The following is a 21,294-nucleotide window of genomic DNA, read 5'->3' on the forward strand; positions in this document are numbered from 1 at the left end:
CCTTAGAGAACAGGGCTTTAAGATCAGTGATCATAAACATTTGATCAAGTGTTTCTGAAATTAGGTTGATCAGCTGTCCTAATTTTACCTTTTCACTGTAATTATAAATACCTCAAAGATGATTAGAACAGTTTTAAAACATTAAGTAACTGCTCTGCTGGGACCAGTGAGGGTAACCAGATGCAGGTGCCAATGCTTTGTTTAAAGGCAACTGGAATCCCCAAACAAGATAACCATATAGCATATGTAAGATCAGTCAGTTCTTGCCAGAGAGTACAGAGGCAAGGGGCACAAACATCCTCTGGCATTCTTTTGAGGTCTTGGATTTATCCTTGGTCAAAACCAGGTTTGTTTTCTACTTTAAGAAAATCTTAAACCTTACCAAAAGCAAACTAGTGCTGGGAGCACAATCATGCTCATTAGCAGATCAGTAAGAGAATGTTTTCCTTCTGTACTCTGAGCTGACTGCGTCCTGAATGGCAACTCAGACATGGCAGTTTCAGAAAAGTCCCGGTGTGAGACTAAGTTACCCCGATGTAGCAGCTGACAGGGAATAAACTCAAAAATAATTAAAAGAAAGCAAACAGGTTTAGTTGTCCGAACAAGGAATTTTAATTTTAGGTCAACTATTGAACTAGGTCAACATCCAGTTCACAATGTCTACAGATAGTGGGCATAGCCAGTCACTACGGTAAGTTTATTGAAGCACCAAGCTCCACACAAGACTGTAAAATACATTTTAAACTACTAGTAAGAAAGCTTCTTCAAGTCAACAATACTATTAAGGGCCAGAGTTTAAGGACTAAGTTTTCACCTTCCAAGCTATTTTAAGACAGCCAATCCATTGCATAAGCAAACCAAACTGCTACATACTGAAACACAGAGCAGCAACTGTATTGAACAATTCCTGTAAATAATTCAAGGATACATTGAAACAGTATGGGTAAATTGTAATTTTTTTATTGGAAAACAAATATACAACTTGGAATGGATTTGAGGCAAATCGTGCCATAAGCAGATTTTTTGAAAATAAGTGGCTAAACAAAGTTTAAAAAGCATAGTAACAAGAGGAGAAAATGTTTTCCGGTACAGGACCAGCAGTACAAAAAAAACTTGTGTACGAGTACCTGGATAAATCACCCGTTTTGCATTAGTGCAACTTAAGTTTCATATTGTTGACTGTCAATCGTCCACAACGTTAAGACTCCACATTTCAACAACATGTTACAGGTATGGCCACAAACAAGTTATGTGAAGTAGGCTAGGAGAATGATTTTTTACAGTGCATTAGCCACATGTATATATACTATTCACATGGTTTTATCCTGCAGTTAGCTGCAAGAGTCCTTATCCTCCATCACAGAAAGCAGAATAAACTCCTTTATGTACTGGAGAACTAGAGCCAGCAGGTCACTTTAACTAAGGAATTACTAAGGAATTGCTAATGCATGGTAAACCCTAGCTTGCTTTATGTAACTTGTTACACTAGTCATACCCAAGTCTCCTAAAGAAAGCTACTTTTTTTAAACAGACAACCCAGATGTTCCCTCAGTTAACCAACTCCATCTAACTTTAGATGTGCAGAAGGGCTTAAATATCCAGAGTAAGCCACATGCAACATTTGTTACTTAGATCAATTTTCCAAAAATCAGAACAATGACAGTAAGATAAAGGAGAAAAACATGGAGGAATGGCCTTCTAATTACTATACATGCATATTCTTTTGACAGTAAGGGAAAAACCTTTTACAGATAAGTTACAAACAGAGAAAAGGCAAATAAACAATTTTGTACAAGAAATTTAACACATTCTGTACAACGTCTTCACTTCGCTGTCATCATTTGTACAAACTCTGTAAAAGGAAAGAGTTGCGTAAGAGTTATTCAGAGAAAAACCTGAACTGCAAGATTGAGAAGTGACCTGCCTTACTAGTGGTGAACACAGTTTTGAAACTATGTTTTCAGTTACGTTCAAAAAAGCGTTTTCAAGACCAATCACACCTGAAAACCTCCTATTTTTAATGGCAAAAGGCCTCTACTTTTATCAAAAAAGTTGGTCTCAGTGAATTGGGGAACAGCCTTACTTCCAAATTAAAACATTACAGGGTCCTCATGCCCACTGACTTACAGATAGGGACAAGGTATCTAAGAAATCAGTAGAAATTGCACTGAAGTAACAATCAGTTAAGTAGGTGTAGAAGCAAGACATGGTGGTTTGAATTTTTCTAAGCAGAATAGCTCAAGCCTTACTATTTTGTCTGATGGGCTTTAAGCAAATGAATCACTGCTTATTCACAGCACACTGGAAGTTATATCCCACAAAATAGGATTCTTCACTTATCTTGCTGAGCCATAGTTTCAGGCACAATAACAAAAAGAAACCGGTAACCTAAAAGGAGTTAACCAATTACTCAAATTTTAAAAGAGCAACTGGAAACAAGAGGGATTCCTACCCTCTCTAGTGCCAGCCTCTAAATAGTCTATTCATAAGTACAGTTATGGAGCAGCAGCCTTGTTCATAAAACCACCTTTTCACTCACAGATGAGTGCTCATCCTGAGGCCACAACCAAAAAGGCCTTAAAGGGAAGTCACACCTACACCTCAGAAACAGTAAGGGTATTATCTGAAAATACCCTAGCTCTTTTCTAGAAGATGTTCAGAAAGTTAAAATGAGAACAAGCTTAGTGCTTCTGAGCTGCAAGCAACTGTCTAACAGAACTCCTCCTGCTTGCATGACTTCATTTAAGTTTCAATATTCAAGAGGTCTTCTAAAGATCTTGAAATTTCTGCATTTTTAGAGGCTTGCCCTCTTTAATAAGTAATTTTTAAAGCATTAATAAAAACGAGTTACTTGCTACAGTCAGATCAACATTCATTAGTTAACAGAACAGTATGAACAGTATGTAAACATCCCTGCTAACTTCCTTATTCTAATGGTCATTAGACATCATTAGATGTAGAAAGTTTTCTTACACTGCACAGCTGAATAGTCATTTTTTGCCTTTGGCACAAAGGTAGCAATAACCCACTCAAACTAAACCTATTTAGAGGTACACGATGTACATACTAAAAGACATTAGCTTAAACAAACATTAACTGTTGAGAAGATCTCTTCTGAACATTGCCCTATTTAAACTTTGTGTAGACACTGATAGCCACACCATCACCAGCATAAGTGCTACACAAAAAGAATCACGTAATAACTCCTTACCTTCATAGTTTACTTGACCATCACCATCAATGTCTGCTTCCCTAATCATTTCATCAACTTCTTCATCTGTTAGCTTCTCCCCAAGATTTGTCATCACATGACGGAGTTCTGCAGCACTAATGTAACCATTACCATCCTGGGAGAGGAAAAAAGGAAGACTGGAATAGACTTGTCTAAAGCCTAGCAACTTAACTGTAACTTAAGAATATTTAACCACTAGCATTTGCACAAGGCAAATGAGAGTTGTAAGCATATCTTCAGTATTGTCCAGGATCTTAATAAGACATTTTAAAAACAACTTACTCAATACAGCCTACTTTGGCTATCCTATCCAGAGACATTTTTTAATCGCTGACATAGCAATCAGCACCTTTTGAACATTTTTAAGTGACAGATGCTTATTCAATCATGTGACTGTGGTTCAAGCACCTATTTCTTAGAACAGAAGCTACTTAGCTCATTCACCTGTTTCAGGGGAGCCCAGCACAAAGCCACAAGGCCTTTCGAGACCACTTTTACATATTCCATTCTAGTTGGGACACTGGATATCAAAGTACTAGTGCACACGAACTCTGGATCTAATTTTTCCTCCCCACACCCCAAGATACTTAACATCATATATTTTCTGTTTAAAAGTGCCTCTCGCTTAAGAAGTTGAGCAACTTCAGACTCATTTAGCAATTTACTTAGTAAAGACTAAGTGAAATATTTAAAAGATTACAATTTTAAATATTTAAGCAATTTCCCTGCCAGCCTTATACAAGTATTTTAGTATCATAGCAAGTGGTAGCTTAATAGTATCACCCACTATCACGATGACTCATTTGACTTCCAGGTGCAGTACCACAGCACACTGAACTTCAGGGTGACTGGTTAACCTAGAGGTTTAGATGACAGGACTGCAGACAGCCCTCAATTCAGTGAGGAAGCTCATTAGAAGTCAGACTGAGTTTTTCTAACAGAAATATGATAAGATAAACATTTTAGTACCTTGTCAAACACACGGAACGCTTCTCTAATTTCTTCTTCACTATCTGTATCTTTCATTTTTCTTGCCATCATTGTCAGAAACTCTGGAAAGTCAATTGTGCCATTGCCTGCAAGATAGTTACTTTGTTAGAAAAGCAAGTTTTGGGCACTTTACCAAACTACTTATTAGTAAAAATCTTACCATCAGCATCTACTTCATTGATCATATCCTGTAGCTCTGCTTCTGTGGGGTTTTGACCAAGCGATCTCATCACTGTCCCCAACTCCTTTGTAGTTATAGTACCATCACCATCCTTGTCAAATAGTGAAAAAGCTTCTTTGAATTCTGTACAACAACAAAAAAGGAGTTAATCCCTTCAGCTTTAAAATGTTAAGTTTACTTAATCATATATAAATCCATTGCTGCTTATCATTATAAATTACAAAATTTGATTTCATTCTCTTAAGAAAATTTCAGTATAATGCTCCATCTGCTATAATTGTAATGCCAATATGGAAGCACCAACATCTGGAAAACAACCAGCCAGTCTACCAAGCAACTACATTTTGACCTAATAAGATGGAATGTCATCCATTTCAGAAGTACTCAGGTGCTTGTTACTATCTATCTTGAACACGGATCCCTAATACAGATCTGAAAGGAATAGCTATCTGCAACTAGGATGATCCATATCCTTGGTAAGAACTGCATATCTCATGAGAAAAATATGAAATTACTTTGTGAAAGCTGAAAAACTGTACTCAAAATACAAATGCTACAACTTAATAGCACTTTATTACTAATAGAAGAGACAAGTCAATAGAAAAAGGTATAGTCAGACCAAACTAAAAATAGTTTCTCATAACAACTCACTCGTGCTGGATATGCAAGTCTGAACACTATATGCTGCATGAAGCTGCAGTACCTAGCACCATAGGTCTTAACATCTGACCATACCTAGCTAAAAAGGATCTTCTCCCAGCACTCTCTCTCACTGGACTTCTGCAGTTCTTCAGTCTATGTATATACACAACTCCAGTCAGTTGCTCAAGCAGGAAAGTCACTGGAGTCAATTTCTGAAAAGCTGCTTAGAAAATTGCTTCAGCCCTACTGTATCCTGAAACAACCTTCATAAAACTAGTCATAAACAGTTGTAAGACTACTTAACTGTGTTTCAATGCTACCTCTTAACCACCTACAATGGCTGTACTGTAGCCAGCAATATTAATACCAGTACACCATGTTTAATTGTCCAGTCCAAAAATGGAGTTGGTTTTAATCCATGCCATCTTTGTCTTTGGCCACAGACCTTAAACTAGCTCACTGGACTGTGGTAGCTCATACACAAATTACAGTTAAACATGAAAAAATCTTATCTATTCCCTTGTATAGTTCAGATCCTTTTACAGCTTTCAAGGCACCAGAGATCATGCTTTTGCAGAACTTGTTAGCTCAAGAAAGTATTTCTGATGCAAGAGTACCCAAGAATTAATTTTTCAAAATTTCCAAGCAGCCAGCTTTCCAGATGGTAGGTTTCCCAGACCAGAATTAGTCACAGCAAAAGTTGTGTTTTCACACAAAATGCATAAAGTCTTACATCAGCCATTTCATATTCTGAATCACTCGAGGTGAATACAAGCTGGCAAGTGTTAAAAATGCAACTACAAAAATAGCCTTTTTACAGCTCATGAATGCAGCTATAACACCAGAGCCACAGTTGAGTCCCATCCAGGAAAAAAACACTCTTCTACATCTAACAGTTTGAAGTGTTCCAAAAGCCAACTCCCACTGTTTAGCACATAAGCATCGGAGCAAGGTTACCACAGGACCAGATGAAACAGTTTCAAGCCAGTATTGTATAATCACAAAGCAGAAACAGGCCTACCCAAGCAGGCAGCTATAACCCATACAGTAACTTCCAAACAGTCTTTGGGGCTAGTTTCAGTTAGCTTGGAGGCAACCAATAGGTTTATTAGCAGTAAAATTTTACACCAGGGACAAGAAGGCTTTTGGGTCAAACCTAGTCAAGAAGTTCATAGTCTATCATGGAAGGACCTCAAAAGGGGAACATTGAGTCTTCTTGAAGAGTCAGGTACTCAAGTGTTACTCAAAATGTTTAGTGTTAACCATTTCATCCTTAGCTTGATGGTCAACTGTCACTAACCCAAACATGAAGCAGACTTCACAGTACTGCAATGACCCTGCTTAGAAAAAGTGATAGTTAATTTTTATGCAAAATTCAAATACTTGCTTTCTACAACATGGGCCATTCATGGTATATTCTGAACACTTGAAATGAACCACTCCAAGGACAACTCTACCTTTTTTACTCAAAGATGCTGTAGGCTAAGAAACAACCACTGTAAGTCATAACCATAAAGAAAGTAAAGCGAGTCAAAGATCAGCAGCATATTCCTGTTTAAAATGCTGAATCAAGTTAGGTAAACAATTAAAATACCTCTTTAACCACTTCTAGGAACCACCTCCAGTAATTCTAGTAAAGGACTAACAACCTACACAGATACAGTTTAGACTAGAACAAGAAACAACCTAGCATAGCTTTGGAAGATTTGCAGCAATGGCCAGTGAAGGCAGCTATGAAATACTGAAGTTTAATGAGCAACTCAACTCTGGCTTCCTGCAACATATGATAAAACACACCTCCCACACTTAAACACCTTATGACTCCACGTAGCACGCAAACCAAGTCCTCCCTCTGTTCAACACTCCTCCATACCAAACTGCAAATGAAAATCCTCAGTATCCTAGATAAGGCTAATCTGTCAGAAGCATGACAGTGCCAGCAGAACCACTTGTTTTCAGGCCAGCCTATGAGGTTTCAGTCTTTCCTTTCTTCTGAAAAGTACACTGCATCAAGAGAAAAGGCTACTTCCAGGCCCCATGAAAGAAAAGCTAGTCCAACAGAATGTGAACTCTACCACCCTAGGTCAAGATACTCTATTTAACAATAGCCTCTGAGGCATCTCTGCACCACATCACCTTTCCAGATAAAGTGGCAGTCTTCAATGACCTAATATATTCAGTGAACCAGAACTACCATTCTCACTCCCACAGTTTAGCCAGCTATGTCTGGAACTTTTATAGGAGAATGTCAATTGTTCTCTTCACAGCTACCAGGAGCTCAACACCTAATATGACTATTTCTCCTATGAAATAAATTCTAAATAATTCTTGTGGTCAGATCCCCAAACAGAGGACCACAGCACACTGAAGGAACAAGGCATAACAAACACCATACATAGGCCTACTTGTTCAGAGAGCCCATTTAGACCTCTGAGATCTAGTGGAAGGAAGTATAGCTCACTAGACCAGTTGCTTTGGGACAAACACATCTTTAGATTTTTTTCCCCTAACCACCCACATCAAATGGTCCTGACCCATATACCTTTTTTAATACAATGCTTAACCAAAGGGATACCCCACTTGATTCTGCAACTTCAATTCTTACTGAATGAAGCTGCAACTAGCATTCACATTCTGTACCTACTCAGCTTTCAAAAATCAGTCTTTCATACGAACAAAACCTGGGAGTCTTTCACCCCTACCTAGAATGACAAGAAGCTTCAGTCCTATATGACCAATGAGTTCCACAGGAGATGAGAACATGTGAAATCTTTAACAGCTGTATTCTGATGATTCACAGCTTTAACTACTCTGGCCTTCTACTTAAGAAAGGGAATGTTGTCTCTACCTTGTAGTAGTATTTTCTTAAGCCCGCCTTCAAATCAAAAGCTAGGCATCTTCAGATAAGCTGAAATGGAATGGTAGGGGGCTCAAGACTTTAAAACCACACAGTCTCTGTAAAACATGCAAACTGTACCTGTAACGGTTTTCCCATGCAAGACACAGGCCTTCAATAGCAATATGAAGCAGACTCTTGGTAAGCTGCAACCCTTCCTAAACAGTACCAGGGATGGTTCCCTAACAGACCAGCAGTGGGCTTGTCCTCACATGAGAGGTTTACAGTTTACTTGCAAACACACTTGCTTCATGAAATATCATAGCTGAACTGAAAGTGGCAGGCCATTTTACACTGGCTACTAACACTAAGTTACAGTTATATTATTTCCACACAGATGGAAATCCTCTATTCCAGTACAACAAGCTTATTAATACCCACTTTTGGATCTGAAAACTATACCATCATCACTGAATAGCTAACATTTGCACTAAACCTGAGGTAGTGTTAATAAACTTCCTGTTTGTATTCCATAATCAGCTACATCAACTACCAAAGCTTCTACAGTTAAGAACTGCAACAATGAACCATTATCGAAAAGACAGCAGTGACAACTGATAAAGCCTGCTCCAACTAAACTGACCACAAAACCCTTAAGATATGTAGGCCACTTCCAGAAGAAAAATCTCAAGTTGAACTAGATTCAGCTTGTGCTTATTCATAAGACAGCACCATGGCAACAAGTAAATAGACTAAGGACTTTCCACAAAACCATAATTAGTCTCCTATGAGTTCAAGCAAGCTTCTGAAGTCTAAAAGCTACAGAAGAATGTTCTTACACCTCAGATTTGGCAATTATGGTAAAAACAAACTAGCTCATTATGACACTTCTGTTTAATACAGTGTCTTCAAGAGCTACACCACAGTTAAATAGCAATACCTCTTAGAGGCTGTTACTTGTATGCTTGACCTGGTGCTATTAGATTAGCAGAACCCTAACACCCTCTGAAATCATTTCACATGACTGTTATGCACACTGAGACTTTCTAGTATTAACACTATACACTTGTCAGATCAAAAACCCTGAAGTTTTTGAATGTCCATGGCAAGGCTGAATTCTGCATTACCAGCATTAAGTCACATCAATTACTGAAGTTGAAATCAGTCTTCAGAGAGCAGTGACAGATACTAGTCTGTGCAGCCTGCATGAGTAGGAGACATGATAACTAGAAGTTTTAGCCACTAGTAGACAGTTGTCAGGGCATAGAAACCATTGTTAGGGGGGCAATATTTAAGCATTTCAGAGCAAGCACAATACCATCAGAACAGTGCACAGAACACTTGTGTCCACGTACACAATGCAGTTCCAAATATGGAATATCAAGAGCTGTCATAATGAAGCCAGTCTCTGCTGCCATCAAAAACAGCCACTCTGAAACATCTCTGCTGACAGGAGACTGCAAAGTTATTTTTGCCTTCTCTTAGAAGAGCACTCCAGATTCCAAGTCTTCACCAGATATTCATCCCCCCACTGTCTTTCAGTTTGTACTTGGGACAATTCTGTAGTCATGACAGAAAAAAACAGAGTCCCAAGTCTACTAGCTAGTAAAGCTGTGAGGATTGTCTAACTATTCTAGAGGATAGAACTCAAATTCATTGTATCCATGGTGCTTTTACAGTAGATAGCTTTTAAAACTTAAGTGACAAATTACAACATTCCACAATACTTCTTTAGTATCTAAGAAAGCTAAATATCTTGTGTAACACAGACTGTGACAGGATTAAGAGATGTGCCAGGTCAAGTAAGAGTACCAACAGAGCACGTAAAAGCCTCACCTGCAATCTGCTCTTCTGTCAGTTGATCAGCCTGCAATAAAAGAGAATATCATTATAATTGTAGCAAAAGTTCAAGGCAAAGTAAGACACAGACTTGTAGAGGCTTCTGAATATGGTAGCTGCTCTTCAGGACTTATCTGTAGCATTCTGAAATAGTTCTAACTAACACAACTCAAAAGTCATCAGGATTGCTTGCTAAGTAAGAACTGGCAGCCCATCCTCATTTCCTGACCCTGAAATATCTGGTACAGCCAAATAACAGATTACCATGTGCATCAATCAATTACCCAAGCAACACTAGCAAACTCAAGATACACAGGTCCCCCTAGACTGATTTTAAAAATCATTAACACAGCAGACTATGGTAGTAATACTTGGGTAAACTAGCCTCAGCTGTAACACTAAAACACTTTAGGTCTAAGTATTACAGCAGTAACCCCCCCAAATCCCAAATTTAAGGCAGACTAGTCTCTCCTGCTAAGTTACAAAGCCATAATTAGAAAAATATATTCTTCTCTAGAATTAAATCATCCCTCGATTAACATGAAGCTTTATGTCCAAGACCTGGCCATAAAAAGCAGAGTCCATATAATCAGTACTAGCAGCTTCAGCCCAAACTGGCAATTTCAATGCATTTGTCACATGGCTGTCCAGACTTTTCTCAAACTGTTGTCTACAGACAAGTAGCACAAGGTAGTTTACAAGGCCACTAGAGGAAGGTTCAGTGGTGTAAGACATAATTTCTGTATCAGTGGGGTAAGCCCCAGTTTGTACCTCATTTTGCTCTATCACTGAACAGTTTGGCATCAACTGGATTTGACAGCAACAAAAACCCCTCAGTCTTTGAGGCCAAACCCAAGATAGACTTCACTCTTGAAAGAACACAAGGGTGTCTGAAGACCATAGAAATACTTTCCCTAAGTTTTCAAGTCAGCTGATTCTTCAAACAAATTGTGGATAGCTTCAGTTGAGTTGCAGTAACAAGGCCATACACTTTCTTCAAGGAAGCTCTTTGAGCTCTTTACCCCACAGTATTCCACCAAAGAGTCAAAAAAAACTTTAAAATACAGAAGAGATATACTCACTGCCTAAGTTCAACACTACCTTTTTTAGTTTTGTTCCTACTGTGACCATTTCAGCAACAACCTTTTTACAATTACTGCAATATTGACACTTAAACATTCAGTCATTAGCTGTGCCCACAAAGGCCTGCCTATCCATTAGCCATCTGCCAATGAAATACTTAGAAAAAGGTACATGCACTAGCTGTCAATTTTTACTAATTTCAATTTGAATTACATTTCTATATTGCATACAAACTTAGAAATTACCAGCTTCTGGTTATTCTTCCTGTAACACAAGTGAAGTTAGCTGCTCAAGCAACCGTGCAAGAGCTAAACTGCTTGCAAAAACTATGCACACAATACATCAACAGCCCAAGATAAAGGCCACAATCAGTGATTTCTCAGACTGCCTGAGGCTCACCTACTCTAAGAATCAAGACCACACTGAGCAACTCCTAAAAGAGCAGCCAATGGGTATTTGCAGCTATAGACTCTACTTGGTCCAATTTCAGCAGCTGTATTAAGTATTCCCATGCAGGTCCAACTTTGTTTTTTAAAAAAAATGAGATAATCTAGGGTGGCAGCAACACTGCAGAGAACATCACCAATTCAACATTAGGCTTTGAGATGGAAGCATTCAGCTAGTCACTAAACAAAGGCCTAACAGATTTTTGCTTGTATGGAGTGTATCATTAACAGAGACCGACTCATACTTTTGCATGTTATTTACATTTTTATTGCTCAAGTGAGAGAATGATGTGCTACATTTCTGCCTGATATTTATATCCACAGAAAGCTGTAGATGAGATTTAAGTAGCAAGAACCTAGTTTATTTAGGTCAATACTTACGGGTTACCAAGTTGAGTCACATACTGTTTTATATAAACAGTTTTATACAAAGACATGACATTAAGCAGTGTTTAAGCTGTTAAGCATTCCCAAACTCTTCCTCTCTAACTCTTCCAGCAACTTAAAACATCCTATAGCCACTAACCATGAATTCGGATAAGCTTGTCAGTACCTGTAAGAGGTACAGTATTTGAGAAGAGCACGAAGCTTATTGAAGCCACAGGTATATGGCAGTTGAAAGATAAGCTAGGAGGTGGGGCAAGGTTGAACAAACACCATCTGTACTCTGCAGTGCTAGGCTCTGCAGGGACTGCTGCAACAGCAGTAAAAGGCGGAGCCAGGAAGTCTGCCAGATCACTCCCTCCCATGCCACTCAGGTGGAGGGCTATCAGCCCAGACCCATGCACCTGAGTTACAGGCCACTCCAGTCTTCCTAGAGGGGCCTTTGGGAGCTCTTTGTCCTGAATTTAAGCTAGATACTCATGCACCACACATGTGACAGTACACACACTTTCAGTAACACAACCCAACTTCAGAAACAGTTACATTACAACTGTAACATGCCTATGCTGAAGTTTTGACATGCCCCTTACCATGGCTAAGATGCATCTGAAAACCTCCTTCAATGAAGCGAGGGAACCCATCACAGCTTTGACACAACATTCTCCAATTCATGTTGCAGCACTTCATTTTCACTGCAATACCTCCCATCCCCCTGCCCCCAGATTATGTGGAGGGAGCCTAACAAAGAATCTAAGCCTCCTAAGAAAGAAGGGGAGCTGTTGGGCATGCAGCAGTTCCAGTGGCACATGCAGCCTCTAGAGGTAGTGTTTCATTACGGTCGTAGCTGCTATGCAGTAATCAGTTTGGAAGATCCTCAACAGAGCTGACTAACACTGCCTCATAGAGAACTATCAGCAAACCACAGAGCAGAGGACACCATTCCCCTCCAAAATTTGGCATTTTGGTATACTTCACAGGTATTGGATCTGAATGGACAGTTCTGTTCTGGCAAGATTACATGAAGAACAAGAACTAGACAGACTAGCATAAGGGCAAAAATTACACTTACAGTATGTTAGCTTATTTTGGGAGCAAAGCATTCTGCTTTATCTAGCATGTACAGTATTGGACAACATATATTCAAAGGTTTAGCCAGTCTGGTCTGTCAGGATGAACTATAACCACATTCAGAGCGTCACAGTGCCTCCTGGACACACCCATTTTTATACAGACCTTGCTTGAAGATACTCCATTTTTGGTTCTGTACGGATGATGACTAAAAGCAGTAAGAGTCTTTCGCTGCTAGATTCACTGCTTTTTTCCTTTATAGATGGCTTGTTGTATAGGTTCACAATTCAAGCAAAAGAACAAATTCAGGCTTCCATTCACTTAATTTCTTTGCCCAGAGAGAGCACTTCAAAAAACCTTAAAATTAAGTACCTATCATTCACATTAGACATGGCAAGTTGGTAATGACCCGATTCCTTAAAAGCACATAATGAATGAAAAAGCAATTCCACTATACTACATCTTCTCTTAATGCAGAGATAGTACTAAATGGTCATTGGTGTTGCTTTTGCAATAGAATTGTTCCTTTTTGTACGTGTTTCAGCATCCGCTTGTTTTAATTTAGAAAGCTAAACTCACATACTTTAAACCGAATTTGAAACAATCCTTCAATTCCACAAAATGTGTTCTATTTCGACAGTTCACTAAAATCCTAAACAAACGTATTGCTAGGAAAAACAAATTGTGCTGGATCAAGAAAATGCAGGACTGTCCACCGCAATGACCAAACCGGTAAGCCAAAACTGTTAAAAAATATCCCCTTGTTCAATAGAGCCACCGACAGCAAGGCGTTATCACGAAATCGGCAGGGGAGAGCGGCTCCAACGTGAGCTGACAACAGGTCTAGCAAGGAGGGAGATGGTGCAGTGAGGCAGCCTGCCCCTCATCATCATGCTGCTCAGAAGCTGCAGGGCTCCGCATTGCATTATTACCAGGCGCAACACACCTCACTAGCGAGCCAGACATCTTAAGCGCTGGAAGCAGCCGTTGCCGCGCCGCTGGCTCCCCAGCCCCATTCAGCCGCACACGCCGGCTTGCCGGGGGGAGGGGAAGGGGGTGAGGAAGCGATAAGAAAGTGGAGCTGGTGCCATCGTGGCAGGCTCCTTCCCCCCTCCCGGCACCCCCCACGCGGGTCTCCTCCCAGGAGGAACCGTTATCTGCCGCTCCCCCCCTCCCCCGACACACGCCCCGACAAAGCGTCATGGCGCTCGAACCGAGTGGCAGTTTGAATTTTGAATCCGCACCAACGCCCCAGGGCGGGAAAGGGACCCGGGCGGGATTCGTCCACCACCACTTCCTCCTACGCACACGGCACCTCCGAGCGAGACCCTCCGCCCCAGCCTGCCCGCGCTGCCGAGCTGAGCGCATCGGCCGCAGCAAGGGCCGCCTTCACCCCATCCTTCTGCAGGCGACCTCGCCCCGCACCCGCGAAACCACCTGCCCCTCTCCCCCCCCACCCCCACCCAACCACAGGCACCCCCACCACCCCCTGCCCCGCACACCGAGCAACGGACCAGCACCCGCAGAGCCCTGTCGCTACCCCATGTCCAGGGACTCACCATGGTGGCTCGGCCTGGCTGTGGGGTGTGGTGGAAGCTAACGGCTGCACGAGGCACACGAACAACCCTCCCGCTCTACGGCTCGCCTCACACTGAGCCCTGCCCGGCCGCCAGCAGTGCCTCATAAACCTCCTCACAGCCCGCCCGGATCGCTCCGCGCCGCTCCCTCCCCCCTCCCCTCTCCCCGTCAGGGAACGGAGCTGCGAAAGAAGTCCCGGCTCTTCGCGCTCTTCTCGGTAGGCACCCCCGCACCCCGAGTGCGTCCCCTTTCTGCCCCCGGGCTCCCAAGCTCCAGCGCAGGAAGGGGTGAGGTGCGGGAAAGAGGGGGGCTGAGCTTGTGAAACGGCGGGAGGGGGTGCAGGAGGGGGCAGGCTGAGGGACTATTTCTCGGGGCGGAAGAGGATTTTAGAAAAAATGCCGAGGAGTGCGACGACTGCAGAAGGAGGGCGCTGATTGGTGGATTCGTACCTGCAATGCGTCACTTGGACATGCACAGTCTGGGCTGGGAAGCGGTTACCCCTCCCCCCGCCTGCAGTGCGCGAGGCCTGGCCCGGCGCGGTGCGGCCCAGTGCGGCGGGGCCCGGCCCGGCCCGGCCCTGTCGGGCGTCGCTGCCGCCGCGGGACTGTCCCGCGCCCTGCGCCTGCAGAGGGTCGGCGGCCTGGCGGGACGGCAGGCGCTGCGGCAGGCTGTGTCGGGCGGGCAGGGCCCCGGCGCCCTGCCGCCGCTGCGGGCACGCGCGTGAGGAGCGGCAGCGGCGGCGCCCGCCGCCGCAGAGGGCCCGGGGGGCGGCGGAGCGGGCCGGGCTGCGGAGCGGGCCCCCGGCGGCCAACGCGGCCTCCTTCCAGCGAGAAACCGTGCAGGCCGCGGCGGGCGCTGTCGCTCGGTCGCTGCGGGGGCGGGGAGGGAGGCCCGGCTGGAGCAGACCCCGGGCCGCAGGCCTCGCAGCGGGGCCGCGGCCCCGCGTGGGCTGCAGTCTCTTGGTGCATTGCCCTGAGGCTTCACCGGAGTGCACCTGAGAAGTGTATCCCCGAGAGCGTGTTGCCAGAAGATTGCAAGCCTTATCTCGTGCTCCGGAGAGCCTCACCCACAGAGTTGCTAAATGAGACTCCTTTCGCATCCAGCACAGTCCAGAAAAATTCCCACCTCGCTCTGTAAGCCAGAGATGCTTCATCACTGGTAGCATTGTTTAAAAGAACAGATTCCCCTGTTAGAAACCACATACGCCCTGGTCTTGTGCCTGAGAAGGGCAGATGTCCAGCAATTCTGAGCTAGAATCTCGAGTCTTAGGAGGGCGTCCCCTGAGATGCATTTGGCCAAATTACTTCAGACAAAATTTTCAAACTTGCAAATACACTTTCAAAGACATACAGTGTACTTAACAGATAATTCAACAAATAGCTGCAATGTTGGCTGAGTTCAGTGAAATGCCTGCTTGTCATCTCTGAAAGCCACAAGGCTTATTTTGGACCATCAATATGTTATTAAACTTCGGGGACCCAAGTCTGAGTTTTCTGACCTAAGTTTGAAAACAAATTACCAGTCACATTACAATCAAAATTATCTACTTCCATATCTATTGCAAGAATTATTTAGTTTATACAGTACTTATAAATGAATAGTATTTTATACCTATCTACTCAGTACTGTCACTACACAAACCAGAGCAATGGCTCACGTTTTACATGCTAAAGAGATTTCGCTCATCTCTGCTCTTTGCAGTCGTTTTGGTTTATAGGCCATATAAATAGGATGTGCTTGGGAGGGGACTGGCATGAACAAACTCTTAACAAAAATTCTGTGAGTTTTTCCCTCAGAATAATAATTTGTATTCTCAGGCTGGCTCTCTTTTCAGAGGTAATCCTGTGTCCCCCAAATTCAGGAACAAAGGGGAAGAACCAGAACAAGGCCTCATTTCTTAAAATAGTCAGAGAACCCTTCAGCAAGCCCAGTGCCTCTCGTCCTCTCTACCTCACTTTGTGATCGTAGGGAATACAGAAAACAACACCGTATACTTAAATTTGGCCTTCAGCCTTGAAATCTGAAGTTGTTATTTTGTGGTATGTTAGCTTTTTAGGCCTCCTTTCTGTTTATAATGTATACCTAGATGAATAAAATACTTTTCAGAGAAAGCAATAAATGGCAAGGTTATTGTTATGCATGCCTCCTCATACCTCTGCGACATGAAATAGGAGCAGATCCCCACCTATGGCCAGGCTATGCTCCATGCAGATAGATGAGGCATCAAGATGGCTTCAAGCAGTTTTACTTCTCCCCATACCCCCCTTGGTTCCATTTTGAGGATTGCTCTGACGTTCCCAACTTCTTTACAGTCCCAGAGGCGTGACTCACTGCAGACAAGTTCTTGACCAAAAAATTCATCACCCGCTCTAGATTTGGGATAAAAGTGGCATAGCACTGCTCAGGGTGCGTGTATGTCGCACCCTCAAATCTGGAGCAGAGCAGAGTGCTGGTGCGTCTGTGTGGAGCAAAACCATCTTCTGTGGAGACGCTAGCTTGGGTCCTGGCAACGAAACGCCCACATGTGTGTGGTGCTGGGCCTGATTTACCAAGCCCTTTCCTTGGCATCTGTCCCTTATCCTCACAGTATCTGGAGAGGCAAAACATCGTGACACCCAGCTTCATGGGCGGGTTACTCAGACGCCAAGGCTCAAGGAATCGATTGAGATGAGGTATATAAACATTTCTGTGAAGCAGGGCCCAAGAGATTTGATGCAAAGTATATGGAAGGGCTGTACCGAGACAGCATGTTCTGCCTGAGTCCTGTTCCTGGAGTTTGCTACTGGCTGCCTCAGGAGCAGGGAGGCGGTAGGAAAAATGAGGCCCACAGCGTAAATAAAATGTAGGCTCTTTAATTACGGCCTAAGGGTCTGCCATGGAGCAAGGATTTGAATGTAAGAATTTCAGGTCCCAAAGAACCTGACCACCATACCATTTATTTCTGTATATGCCCATTAAAGTATTGGGTATCTGTAATTTATTCAATTCTTCGTACTCTTTTTGGTTACATTCAGTTTTCTCTAAAGGTAGAAGAGGTGGTCATTCAGAGCATCCTCTCTCTACCATGTGTTTCCTATGTCCCTTGATTCCTTGATCTCTTTCTCTCCCCTTTCTCTGTTCTTACGTGTCTCCTTTTTTCCATCTGCATTTTCCTCCAGCAGCACCCATTTCCTGTGGGTTTCATCACCACCCCCACCCTGCTTCCATCTGTTGAAGAGATCAGCCACGAAGTTAACTTGCAATTACACTACCAGTGAAATTACACCAACACTTACAGCGGCATTACTAGGCATTAAAGTGAACACCCCAGTGAAATTATTGGGGGGGGCGGGGGGGGGGGCGGAATTCATCCCTCTCACAAACAGGTTGTCAGCAATCTCAGGTTGGTAAAACAGCAGCTTCTCAGGCATATTGAGGCCAGGGTCCTCTCAGAAGCCTAGAGAGGGAGAATTGCTTTCCAGCAGCCTAGCTGACACTCTCCGCAGCCTGCATGTGCCATGAGAGGCAGGGAAATATATCAAATGACTGGCCGCAGCTGCGGGCTACGACTCTGACACCTCTGACAGAGCAATAATGGGAATTGACTGTAATTTCTCTGTCGCAATGGTCCAGTATAGCTCTACCAACTTGGACTTTTTAACGTGGTAATTTCTCTCTCCGGTATGTAATTTAATAGATTTGTCAATGTTTGTGCTCTGTGCTTTTTTTTTTTTCCCCTCCATGCAGAAATATAGTCTTATAAAAGTCCAGTTTCAGGATTGGGGCAACGAATTAGAAAAGCAATTTGAGTTACAAGGTTAGAGGAGCTGTATATGACAGCAATTTTCATGGTTACTTTATGTGGTGTATTTAATACTGTGTAAATTCAATTTATTCTATTGTGTTAATAATACTTTAATGGATCATGTGGACTGATGTATACACAGTGCTGTGCAATGGTATAAAACACTATAGCTGCCTCCAAGTTTTGCTATGTCATTTCTGTGTAGATTATAGTAATAATTTGAACAACCTAAATAGAAATTAATTGCGAATTGTGTAAATTATTTTCTCAGGTAAGCAGAAAAAAGTTCTCTACTTACAGTGAGTGCTAAAACTTGGCATTTAACTAACTGCTACATACAGAAGGAAAATAGCTCGTGGCTGATTTTGCATAACAGGTCTTATTTTTTCCGTCTTTGTCCGTAATAGAGAAACTGCCACCCTGAGAAAGGTCTTCATCCCGAGTTCCAACTTTAAATCGCGCAGCCAATTCCATGGGGATAAAACTAGGGTGTAAATCAATATTTATCCACTCAGATGTACTTGGAAGACCCATTCAGCCCTCAGCAAGGAACAACTTTGCTGTGCGCAAAATTTTAAGGTCCTAAATGAGACATCCCTATTTCTGGTATCTTGAGAGCATCTATTGATCAAACAACCCAGAATGCTGAGAATTGGGAGAAATTGGGGTGACTGCTCATCCAGCTACCTTCGCCTCACCTGGATGGCAGCAGCGGTTAGGAAAAAATAGAGGTTTGGTGACTGTGTTGGATGGAAGACACCGCCTCTAATATAAACATGGTTGTGGGAATAGCTGTGCTTTTTCCTTACATGTTTGGAAAGCCTTGACCTGTCCTTTGTGCCTGATCCCTGACGCAGTCACACCTAGACTGCGTAGTGCCTGCAAGCCACTGGGATAGCACTCCTTCCCGTTCAGAATAGGACAGGGGATTCCTCCTACCACCTCGGTTTCAGTACTGTGTCAATGCTGAAGGCGATGCAGGCATATCCAATTTATCATTTCAGTAACTCGGGGTATGGCTAGCAAGGCAGCTTTAGCAGTGTGGTGCTTTAACATGAACCATGAGGCCCACTCAAGATGCCATTCAGGTTTGCAGTTAGCGGATACAGAGCTCTATTGTGGGGATTACACGGCTCCCCTACTCGAGGCTAGATGGGGTAAAGCTGATTCAGGTGACCTAAAGCTGTGTCTTTAACTATATTGTGACCATTCACTAAAATGAAACAAGACGGGAGAGTCCAAAAAAGTAGATAGGTGCACTCACATAAAACTCAGAGAGACTGGGGGAAGATGCGAGATCTAATCATAGGCTCTAGACTAGGATTAAGAGTAGTAGAAGGCCAGTGGGACTCACAATCTTGTCTTTGTTTTGTTTTTTTTTTAAAGAGATAAACAACTGCTTCAGTTTTATGAGGATTTCTGATGGAACATTGACCATAAACCTGCAGTATTTTCTGGACTCCTATGAGGAAAACATAGCTCTAGGTCTTCATCTCACCAACGTATCATTCTGGAAGATGAGAAAGCTGCCTGGGCAGAGGCAGTAGGAGATCCCTTTTCTAAACCATGTTCTTGAAGTACAAGATGGCCCTCAGCACTAATTATGAGCAAGATCTTGCTTTTTTTTGTGTTTCATTTTCTAAAGTCCCTTAATAGGAGGGAAAGCATAAAACCCATATTTGCTCCAAGATAACAGAAATCCCACAGTCATTATCTATAGTACAGTCCTGTTTTCCAGGGACTGGAAATAACAACATAGCATTTCCAAGAGATAGCATAAAGTCCAGGAAATTGCAAAATGTATTCCAATGTGTTCAGATTCTGCAAAGGCTTCTTTTTCTTTCCTTTGATGAGCTGTAAGAGAAAGAGAAGGTCTTCCAGAGTCACCTGCACTTCCACACATGGGCCAGAAGCCTTTGTTTGTGAGAACCACCACACGATTATTATCATCACAGCGCTTACAGCTGCACTGTGTGAGTCGCAAGCCGTTTGAACTGCGTGCTGCATGTCTGTGGACATGGTAACGAACCTCAGCCTCGAACGGAGACTCTCTTCAGTTTGATGAATATGACCAAGAAAGTACTTGCAAATGTGCAGTGGCTAGGATTTTGCCATTTTCAGTGGGAAAACACATACAAAATATGCTTATTCACCAGGCATTGGTACAGGTTGGTTTCAGTTTGCCAGAAGCCAAGCCCACAAAATGAGTGAAGAAGGAGTATAATGGAATTAATAAACCTGACAAAATGCATCCAAGCAACTGTTTAAACTTCCCCTTGTGTGGAGATGTAGGAATACAATGGTCAAGGAAGAACTTGGTAATTCTCCATTTTGATGGGAAGAGATGCCTAGAGGAAAAATATTCTTTTCCAGGTCTGAAGACAGTTAGTTTTGGTGGCTTTCTACGTGGGAAGTTTTCGTCCTAACATTTTTTCTTTATTAGCAAACAAAAATAACAGAATAATAGCTAACTACTATTAAAAAATTACTGGGGGAGGCAAAGCAGTGCTTATAATAGAGTTATTGCTGCAACCTTAATTAAGGCATAGTGCCAAATGCCTCTGTGATGAAAAACAAATCGATGTAATGATGCTTTCCTATTACCTTTTTTGGGGGGAATGGAATGTCACAAAATACTTTGCACACTTCCTATTGGGCACCAGGGCATACGGGACTGGTTTACAACAGAAGGCAAAAGGATTTTGTTTAAAATCAGTGCAGGTAGACAGACAGCTGCTGGAACTGAAGGTTAAAATATGTTTTTATTTTCTAATGACAGCAAAGGATGAAGCACTTATCAACTATAAAATTCCAGATACAGAATCTGACTAGACTAGTATATCTACTTCCCTTTTTCACCCAAACAGACATTGTTTCACCTAAACTGAAACTTCAGCTCTGGAAATTCAAACCATGTCATTTAGTCTTGTGCTCTGAGGTCCTGCACGTTTAAAGTGATTTTTGTCCACATACTGGCAGTTGAAGAACCCCACCTCTGTTGAAGTCAGCAGGCGTTTCACAGGCTTGCTTTCAGTGGGTCACATCCTGAACATCTTACTAAACTTTTTCCTCTATCTGTACTCAGGCATGCTTTCAGAGGAGTTTGTCTACATAAGGGCTGACTAAATACTGAGCAAACAGTTCAGAATTTGGTTGTCTTTTATAAATAATGATTCAAAGGTTTGATTTAGCTACGGATGAGCCTGAGCCACAAAAATTGCATCTGGCTCC

At 42.5% G+C, this 21,294-nt stretch overlaps 1 protein-coding gene across 1 annotated transcript; it reads right to left on the reverse strand.

Moving 5' to 3' along the window:
* Positions 1 to 601: 601 nt before the first annotated feature.
* CALM2 (calmodulin 2) lies at positions 602 to 14,356 on the reverse strand. Its single transcript, XM_059835891.1, has 6 exons — positions 14,261 to 14,356; positions 9,718 to 9,748; positions 4,383 to 4,526; positions 4,202 to 4,308; positions 3,212 to 3,347; positions 602 to 1,852 (listed from the first exon to the last, which is right to left on the reverse strand). Exons 1-6 carry the CDS (start codon positions 14,261 to 14,263, stop codon positions 1,824 to 1,826), a joined length of 450 nt encoding a protein of 149 aa, XP_059691874.1. The 5' UTR covers positions 14,264 to 14,356; the 3' UTR covers positions 602 to 1,823.
* Between the last annotated feature and the right edge of the window lie 6,938 nt (positions 14,357 to 21,294).

The sequence above is a fragment of the Gavia stellata genome, chromosome 2 (genome assembly GCF_030936135.1).
Source record: "Gavia stellata isolate bGavSte3 chromosome 2, bGavSte3.hap2, whole genome shotgun sequence".
Lineage (NCBI taxonomy): Eukaryota > Metazoa > Chordata > Aves > Gaviiformes > Gaviidae > Gavia > Gavia stellata.